The sequence below is a fragment of the Ailuropoda melanoleuca genome, chromosome 7 (genome assembly GCF_002007445.2).
Source record: "Ailuropoda melanoleuca isolate Jingjing chromosome 7, ASM200744v2, whole genome shotgun sequence".
Taxonomy (NCBI): domain Eukaryota; kingdom Metazoa; phylum Chordata; class Mammalia; order Carnivora; family Ursidae; genus Ailuropoda; species Ailuropoda melanoleuca.
In genome coordinates, this window is record NC_048224.1 from 82,339,653 (window position 1) to 82,349,504 (window position 9,852).

Consider the following 9,852-nt stretch of genomic DNA (forward strand, 5'->3'; position numbering starts at 1 on the left):
AAGAAAGTACTTTATAGGCAATGAGAGTCTACCCTCAGTCACTTTAATAATCACCTTAGTTATTAATTCTGTGGTAACTAAATAAAGTACGAACTTGGAGGTTTTCCCCATTGTAATGAAAACACCATTTGTATAGACAGCAAAGAGACCCAGGACCCTGAAAAAAATTCTCTTATTCTGTGGGGGAAAAAATCCTCCATTAAGGATATTTGCAGTCACGTCACTAAAAAATAATGTATAGGACCCATTCCGCATTAAGTGAGCATCTTGCGTCCGTTTGCCTGGACCTGAACCCGGGCGAAGCCTTATTTGGGGATAAAGTTTTGAGCCAGGCTAATTCTAGAGGTCACTGAAGACCATCTCCGGGCCCCAAGCTGTATTTAAATAAAATCGACCTGGGACACATGATCTTAGTGGGCAAGGAGATGACAGGTGACCACCCTGTGGGCCTCCTAATTGGAAGCGGAAAGGAGCAGGCGGTAGGAACGGAGGGTTTCCCTTGGGGGACCAGACATCCTCCTCGCTGCCTCCGCAGTTCCCTTCACACTCCTCGAAACCCCCAGTCCATGAGGAGGGTGAGCTTGGCAGAGGCGGGTCAAGCCTCGCCCCCCCGCCCCGCCCCAGCGGTAGGCTCCCGGGATAGCCGCCTGCGCGCCCCCAACCGCGCGGCCCCGAGGGCCACGGAACGCGCATCTCTGCACCTACAATGTACCAGACCCAACTTAGAACCCCGGGTGCGCGTTCACGGTGAAATCACTGACAGCCGTTACTCCTGGGGCCTGTGCGAATATTTAGAATTTGAGGAAATTCTTCAGAAACCAGCCGCCGTAGGGGACAAAGGCTCTCGGTGGAGGCCAAGTTCTCTCAGCCCTGGGCAAGCGGTGGTGGTGGGACGGGGTGTGTGTGGAAAACCTCGGGGTCCTTTATCAGCTCTCACTCCCCCAGCCTGACTTGCTTTTGTTAACTCATCCCTAAAGGTAATGTCAAAGTTGGGGGGAACAGTTTTTAAAACTCAGCATTCAACGACTACTGAGTGGCCGGAGAGCGCCGACTCCCCGCGAACTGCTCAACGTTAGGACTCCAAGTGAATCCTGGCCAAGGCAAAAAAGGACCCGCGCACAGGGTCACGCCACCCTCCGCCCGCCCGCACCTCACGCCCTCTGCCCCCGCTCCGCCTCTAGCCACGCCCTCCTCCTCGGCCCCCGCCCCTCCCCGCGTGCGCAGCCTCTGCATCTTCCGTCCCCGGCCGGCTGCACCACTGCCTGTGCTGCGCCCTCCCGGCGAGGGGCGTCGCTGTATCGGTCTGCGCGCTCCACACAGACTCCGGCGCTCGGGCGGGGGCGGGAGGCGGAGCGGAGGCGTGGAGGCGGTGTCGCCGCGGTCCAGGGGCGGCGGGCGGCCGGTGACCGCGGCGGAGTCAGTGGTCCTGGCGCCATGGCCGCCTCGGTGTTCTGCTGCCTGCGGTGCTGCAGGGACGGCGGAACGGGACACATCCCTCTGAAGGAGATGCCGGCCGTGCAGCTGGACACGCAGCACATGGGTAAGGGCCCTCCCTTCCTCAGACCCAACGGCCCACGCCGGGTGTGGCGCGGCGGGTCGGGGGCAGTGCGGGGTCTGGACGACCACACGCGGCCCTGCCCCTCCGGGCGCCGCCCCCCGCTCTTCGCTCCCAGTTGCTGCCCTCGACCCGGTTTCGTCTCGCGGATCTCTTCCAGACGCGGGCCGACTCCACCTCGGCTCTGTTCTGTGTTCAAGGCTACGCAGCCCTGTCCGCTCCTGTCATCGGGAGCTGGCTGTGTGGACCTACCTACCCATTTTCACGGGAATCTCGGAGCAGCCGCCTCCCGAGACGCGTCAGCCTCCCCCAGGCGAGGGGAGCGCCTCTGGTGCTCCTCCTACAGAGTTACTACTAAATTGCGTCTCTCAACAAGATTTCTGGCCACAAATGAATATTAAGTGTAAACATTCTCAGGGAAAAAAAATAGTGAATTAAAATTGTTTTTAATGTATCAGCATTTCTATATTTCAAAGTAAATATAGCATCGCAATTTTTTTGACTGAGAGAAGTGAAACATTAACCTTGATTGTTGAATAAGAAAATAAAAAACTTTACATGGTCTCTGCATTTTTTATTTAGGAACAGATGTTGTCATTGTAAAAAATGGAAGAAGAATATGTGGAACAGGAGGTTGTTTAGCCAGTGCCCCTTTACATCAAAACAAAAGCTACTTTGAATTCAAAATCCAGTCCACAGGTTGGTATAATGGTCCTTTACTGTTAAAAGTACTACCTCTAAATATTAAGAGCAATTTTCGATATATGGAAAAGATTAACGAGGCAATAAAAAAGCACCAGACTTATTCAGAAGAACCTTTTTTCCCCACCTCTTTTGTGATCCTGGTTAAAGTAGTTAATTTAGTTATTGAATTATTTTAGGTTCAGTTTTGTTATCTATAAAATGGGATTACAGGAATTGCCTTTCCTGCTCTGCCTCAGTTATACTTAGGAGTGTGTTTTACACTGGGTCAGTGTAAGGCACTAGCATTATGAATGGATGAATGGGTGCGAGATGGTCCATTTCATTTGGCCAGGCATTAAAGGTGTAGATTCTTGCTATTTTATCTTGGGATAAAATCAATCATATGATCCTGAATTTTTTCTCATAATTCGTGTTAAAATACCTAGATTCATTATCTTCTGAAGCAATTAGCAGATTTAGAATTTTCATGTCTTTATTTTTCATTAAAAAATTTATGGAGTTTTTTGAGTCATACAGCAGTTCTGCTTGAGTATTAAAATAGCAATTAGTTAACTTGTAGCTGTATTGAATGTGGGGAAATGTATTTTTTAAAGTTTTGTTATAAAAAAACTTACAGTGAAATATAGCATGAGTAATATAAGTGTAGGCGTAGAATAGGAAAACTAAAGGGTAGTGAATTAATCATACTCTTACTCGACAAGCTTGAATGACGTAAAACATCCTTCTGGGGCTTGTTTTCTAAGTTAATTTAAAATACTGGTTTTCTTAAGTATATGAAATAAATATGAAACTGTCCTCCATTTCATTCTTTTATAAGTCAGCTGCAAAATGTCTCTTGTTACTAAAATCTTCTCAAGTACAATCTACCTTGTCTCAAGAGAAGCAAATATTTTCTTGAGCCTCAAATCCAGTACAAATTTTTATGTGGATTTTCTGTAAAGGATGGCATCCTCAGTGACATCTCTAGAATAAATACATTGTTGGAGTTTGTAAATTAATCTATGAAAGCCTGAGGCAGTTATGCCAAAGTATATCACAGCATGCACAGTTCTTTAGGAGTAAGAAGACTCTATAACCCTGTCTAGAACTGTTGTCCCATGAAATTAGTATTATCACCTTCTGTCACTCTTAAAATTGTTCCACTCTGGAGGATAAATTATATAGTAAGATTATTTAGGAAGCCCAGACAGTGATATCCAGACATGCAACATTTTGATAGTTCTGTTCAATTCAGAAAAATTGATTGGCAATGATCTTCAAACCTTCTTCCATTTATAGATTTTCTCCTAACTGATTTTGATAAAAACTGAGAAGGAACAGTTTGAAACAAAATCCAGAGCTCTAGGTATTCTGTTTGGCTGGTTAAGAGGAGACCTGCTTGCTTAAAGTCAGCTTAAACCAAAAGGTTTTAAACTCACTGATTTAAGGTATGGGTAAGAAAATCATTTTATACTTCATCATTAATTTTCTCCTCTTCGTGGTATTGACCAGGTCTATGTTATTTGTCACACATTATAGATGCAAAAACTAAAGACTAATTTCCCACTTCTCTGAGGTAGTGCTTGACTAGAACCCTAGGCCATTTAAATTAATTGTGTAGCTTTCAAAATGTCTTTTAGAGAATAGTGATGATAATAGCTAACATCTTTTAAAAAACACTCTGCTTTTCTTAACCGATTTTGGGGGGAATACTCACACTGTTGCAAGTATTTACTTGGTTACCTTGCTATATCTTTTAATAACCCTTTGAAGTAAGTATTGTTAGAATCCCAAGTTCACAGGTGAGGAAGCAGAGACAGGTTAAATACCTTGCCCCAGATGACCTAGCTAAGCCAAAGGTTTAACCTAGGCTGTACAGCTTCAGGACCCATTCTTATCGCCTATGTTGTACTCTGTCTGTAGAGAACGTAGGGTAGTTTGCATACTACTTTTAAAAGATTTGTTTTTTTTAAAAATTAATAGGAAAAGTTTAGTGATAGTACACCACTTCTTTTAAAAACTTACACTCTGAGAAACAACCCCTTCTTTCATTATTTGTGTTCTTCAGATTTTGGAGGCATTTAAACTATTATTTTTTAGGAATATGGGGTATTGGCGTTGCAACTCAGAAAGTTAACTTGAATCAGATTCCTCTTGGCCGAGATGTGCACAGTCTGGTGATGAGGAACGATGGAGCCCTATTCCACAACAACGAGGAAAAAAATAGGCTGCCAGCAAACAGTCTTCCGCAGGAGGGAGATGTGGTGGTGAGTTTTCTTGTGGAATTGTTTTCCACTGTAAATTATTAAAGTTGAACTGCTTTTAGCGTATATAGTTTTGCCTGGGAATTTGTGGTTTGAATTCCAAGGCACTGGGATTGGATCTAATGAGGTGGTATATATTCCAAAGAGAGCACTTGGTGTAGATACTGCTGCCTTACCAAACTGCTCTCCTTTCACAGCTGTCACTGGCCAGGAAAATCCACATGAGCCCTTATTTCCATTCAGGAGAGTGAATGACCGGTTGGCTGCTTATCAACATTTCCTGCTTCTCTCACATCAGAGAAATCTTGGCCCACAATTTTAAAAAGTTTGCTGACGTTCATAATAGAAAATATTAGGTATTTTTGCAACTAGAGAACTCTTAGAGAAAATGTTGACATTTATTGCAGGCATACCTTGGACATACTGTGGGTTTGGTTCCAGACCACTGCAATAAAGCAAATATTGCAATAAAGCAAGTCAAATGAGGTTTTTGGTTTCCCAGTGAGTATATATGTTTACACTACACTGTAGTCTTTTAAGTGTGCAGTAGCATTATGTTTAAAAAAATGGATGTACCTTAATTTAAAAATATTTTATTGCTAAGAAATGCTAACCATTATCTGAACTTTTAGTGAGTCATAATCTTTTTGCTCATGGAGGGTCTCGCCTCGATGTTGATGGCTCCTGACTGAGCAGGATGGTGGTTGCTGAAAAAAAAAACACTGTGTAGTCTAGATTTCAAACTCCTGAACTCTGGGACTTCACTTTGTCCATTATTTCACTCATATCTCATGTAAGGAACCTCTCTCTTCAGTGCCTATAAACATTCTGAATCATCCTTATCCCCCCAAAAAAACCCTTCCTAAACTCATAGGTTTCACTAGCCTGTGTTTACCCTTCTTTATCTGGCTGCATTACTAACAGCCTACACTGCTTACTGTATCATTTGGTTGTACTTCAACCCTGTCTGACTGCCTTTACCACCACTTCACTGAAACCACCCTTGCTAAAATGTCTATGGCTTCATGAATGTCAAACCCAGTACTTAACTTTTCTGCATGTAATATGAAATACAAAATATTTAGTGATATGCATTAAATATATTTGTGCAGTTTTAAGAAGTAGCTATGAAGTAAACACTCATGTCATTACCAGAGTCAACATAATGAACATATTCATCACCCCTAAAATTTCCTCCTGTTCCCTTATAATCCTTCCTGCTCACCTCTCCCCACCCCAGCCCCAACCAAACAACCACTGATCTGCTCTCTGTCAGTACAGATTATCTGAATCATAAAATTTGTGTTTTTTTCTGTGTGGCTTCTCTCAGTGTAATTATTTTAAGATTGAACCGTGTTGTAGAATGTATCAGTAATTCATTCATTTTTATTGCTAAGTAGTATATGTAGTTCCTTGTGTGCTTATATCATGATTTGTTTGTCCCTTTGCCTGTTAATGGATATTTAAGTTGTTTGCAGTTTGGGGCCATTACAAATAAAGCTGCTGTGGAAATTCATGTCTAAGTCTTTGTTTGGATATGTGCGTTTATCTGTCTTTGATAAATGCTGGTAAAAAGATGTAGAAGCTGAGTAAGGCCTACAGTCTAGGTAACAGTAGTTTATCGAAGTCAGTTTTCTGATTTGGACATGGTACTGTGGTTATGTAAGATGTTACCACTAAGGGAAGCTGGGTGAAGAGTACGGAGAACTCTTTTACTTTTGCAATCTTTTTTGAATCTATAATTTTTTCAGAATAATTTTTAAAAAGTAACACATCTTAATGTATAAAATTGAGAAAATACAGGTTGGCAAATAAGGAAAAAATTAAAAGTACTCATTCACACTGTCTAATTTTAGTAATATTTTGATGTATTTCCTTTCAGTGTTTTTAATTTTATTTTTTATTGTGGTTATTTTTATCCAATAAAATTATGTTTTGTAACCTGGGCAGCAGATGTATTTATTCTTTTTGCCTGCTAATAATATGGTATTATGAAAAGTCTATTTTATAATTATGTATTCTTGTGAATTAAGGTGTTAGCTTCTAACTTATTTCTCTCTTTTTCTGTCTTTAGTTGATGACAGTGCAATTTTGGATTGCCAGTTCAGTGAATTTTATCATACTCCTCCACCTGGTTTTGAAAAAATATTATTTGAACAGCAGATCTTCTGAATGTATTTGTTTTTGAAACTTGTGTTTCTGCACTTTTAAAAGTGTTTACCATTTAATAAAGCTTTACCTGACCTGTAGATGAAAATATATTCTTAAAAATATGCTTGTTAATGTTGTTTAAGGAACCAGTGTGTTCAAGATACCATCTGGAAGTTGTGATTTAAAATACTTCTGTTTTGTGAGATGAAATCAGCGTTTGGGGCAGTTTATTTAATTCTTATTTAAATAAATATAACTATGGTTTTGATTAACAGTATTAAGTGGAAATATGTATATAGATATTTAAAGGGGAATCTTTCTTACATAAAATATTTGTTTTTATAATAGACATGCAGAGTTGGGTGGGTTTTTCTCATTCTGAAATTTAGACCTCATTAACTGTTTTAAGTCTGCAGTCTAATTTGTGTCTGAGTGTTCTTTTTTATGTAGAGTATAACAAAGTGTTAGAAAATATATTATTGGCAACTTCTTTTTTGGTGATTTATTTACTGTAAAATGTACCACTTTTCTTTAACTTTAAATTGCTTACTTTGTATGTCACCGGTTTTAATTTGCTTTGTGAAAGGAGGTAAATGTTTTAGTAACTGTCAGAGCGTTTTGTTGAAGACCATCATGCTGTTACTTCAATAGCAGAGTAAGTAGTGGTTGATTGGTGATGTAGTGTACACTGGCAGACATTTAGAATAGTATGACGCTTTAACCTTAAATGTAAATGAGATTATTCTTTTAAGAACTTTTATTTAAATGTGTGTTTTTCTGTAAGGAATAATAAAATAATAGTAATTAAGGGATATTTAGTACTATATTAAATACACGTTCTTCCTGTTTGGTCAATTTTACATTAAATTCACTTCATTCTTGATTATTTCAGAAGTTCAGAGATAAGCAAATCCTCTCCATGACCCTGAGCCTTTGCCAAGCCTTCAGTAAAGATTCCTTCAAGACCCTACTAACCTGAGCTAACCACTGTACACACTCTGGTACAGTCTCCTTTTCTAGTGAGCCAAGGATATGCACGTTTCTCTCCTTTGTCAACAAGGAGCAGTGTGTTGTACTAGAAAACGATGGGCTTTAGAATCAGAAATCTGAATTGTAATTTTGCCTTCTAATCCCGTTACCTCCTCAGCTGAGTTCCTTAGCTTTCCTGAGCTCAGGTTCCCCATTTATAAAAGGGATACTCATATTTATTTGATAAGATTCTATAAATAGTTAAATAAGGTAATATACGTAAAACACCTGAATCACCATAGGCACTAATAAATGTAGCTTCCTTATTGACTCTTCAGCAGTGGTTTTCATAGTGTCCTCAGACCAGCAGCCTCAGGAACTTGTTAGAAATGCATATTCTCAGGCCCTGCCCCAGACCCACTGAATCAGAAACCATTGGGGATAGCACCCAGGAATCTGTGTTTGAACAAGTCTTTCAGGTGATTCTAATACACGCTAAAGTTTGAGAACCACTGTTCAGGAGAGAATGATTGCCTACTATAAGTTTTCTAAGGATTTAAGACTATTTTTGTCCCATAGGCAAGAGAATCCTGCAGTGTTTATTGTTTAATTGGTAGATAAAAATGTGACAACGTGCTTTGAAAACATAAATATACTTGAGTAAATTTATTTACATAAAACCCAAATTTACCTCTGCAGATGCAGAATTGAACTAACTATATTATTTATGCATTTTTGTCTGACTTTCTGAATCTTAATTTGTAAAGAACATGCTTACTTTGGAAAGTGAATTGAAATGACTACTGTTTGCTGTCTTTAGAAAATGTTATCTACCTCTTCGTTATTTTTTTTTAAACCAACCTTTTTTTAGTCATCCTATTCTTTACTCAAGACTATCTTTTCTCCTCTAGTCATATGGAATAGACACAATACTAAAAATGATACATGAGTTGTGCCATGTCCATGGCAACAGTTTCATGAAGTCTAAATATGTTTTTAATCTGAAGGTATCTAAGTTCTCTTAGGAAAATTACCTCCCTAAACATATAACCTCAGTCTAATCTTAAGGAAGACATCACACAAATTCCATTAGAGGGGCATCCTATAAAATACTTGAACAGTACTCCTCCAAACTGTCAAGGTCATCAAAAAAAGAAAGAGAAACATCAAACCCAAGAGGAACTGAGCCCAAGGGGACATAACAAGAAAATGTAATGTGGGATCCAGGAAGAGAAAAAAGTTTAGGTAAAAACTAAGGAAATATGAATAAACTATGGATTTTAATAATTATCTATATTCATTTATTGTAACAAATGTATCCTACTGTAAGATGTTAATGGGAGAAACTGGGAGAGGGATTATGTGGAAATTCTGTACTACTCAATTTTTCTGTAAATCTAAACTATTTGAAAAAATAAAGTCTTAAAAAAAATTACATTGATGGGGCGCCTGGCTGGCTCAGTCAGAAGAGTATGGGACTCTTGATCTCAGGGTTGTAAGTTTGAGCCCCACAATGGGTGTAGAGATTAAATACGTAAACTTAAAAAACATTACATTGAGCTAGGAGAAGTATAAAAATTAAGCCTTTCATGAAGCCATCATGAAGAACATTAGTACAGTATAAACCCATAGCTTAAATATTTAATGATAGCTAAATATAGGCCTAGATGGGACATAAAACACACAAAGACATGCATTTGTTCCTGGCCGAAGAGATGATATCCAATGTCTTGATTCTGTATATTGCAAAAATCCATCTGTTCATACTAGTGCAATTTTCCATAGTTACACTGAAAATTAATTATTATCCATGTTATTTCGACAATTTAAATATTGCATATTATTTGTAATGTTAGATATGTGAAACAATTAAAATCTTTTGATCAGTTTACATTTTAAAAGCCAGAAAAAAGGGGTGCCTGGGTGGCTTAGTTGGTTAAGCATCTGCCTTTGGCTCAGGTCATGAGCTCAGGGTCCTAGGATTGAGCTCCGCATTGGGCTCCTTGCTCGGCAGGGAGTCTGCTTGTTCCTTTCCTCCCTGCTTGTGCTCTCCCTCTCTCAAAATCTTAAAAAAAAAAAAAAAGCCAGAAAAAGAAAACTTGGCTTTTAATTGCCTTTGGCTCAATCGTTAAGATAATATGAACATATTTTGGGGTGCCTGGGTGGCACAGCGGTTAAGCATCTGCCTTTGGCTCAGGGAGTGATCCCGGCGTTGTGGGATCGAGCCCC

At 39.6% G+C, this 9,852-nt stretch overlaps 1 protein-coding gene across 2 annotated transcripts; it reads left to right on the plus strand.

Moving 5' to 3' along the window:
- The first annotated feature begins 1,286 nt into the window (after positions 1–1,286).
- On the plus strand, positions 1,287–8,787 carry SPRYD7 (SPRY domain containing 7). Of its 2 annotated transcripts, none has more exons than XM_034665120.1 (4): positions 1,287–1,540; positions 2,138–2,254; positions 4,340–4,506; positions 6,578–8,787. In XM_034665120.1, the coding sequence occupies exons 1-4, from the start codon at positions 1,435–1,437 to the stop codon at positions 6,689–6,691; spliced, it is 504 nt and encodes a 167-aa protein (XP_034521011.1). In that variant the 5' UTR covers positions 1,287–1,434; the 3' UTR covers positions 6,692–8,787. The 2 variants fall into 2 exon arrangements, with proteins under 2 accessions (XP_034521011.1, XP_034521012.1); XM_034665121.1 differs by lacking the exon at positions 6,578–8,787 and adding an exon at positions 4,701–5,147 and having other exon boundaries at positions 1,289–1,540.
- Positions 8,788–9,852: the final 1,065 nt, after the last annotated feature.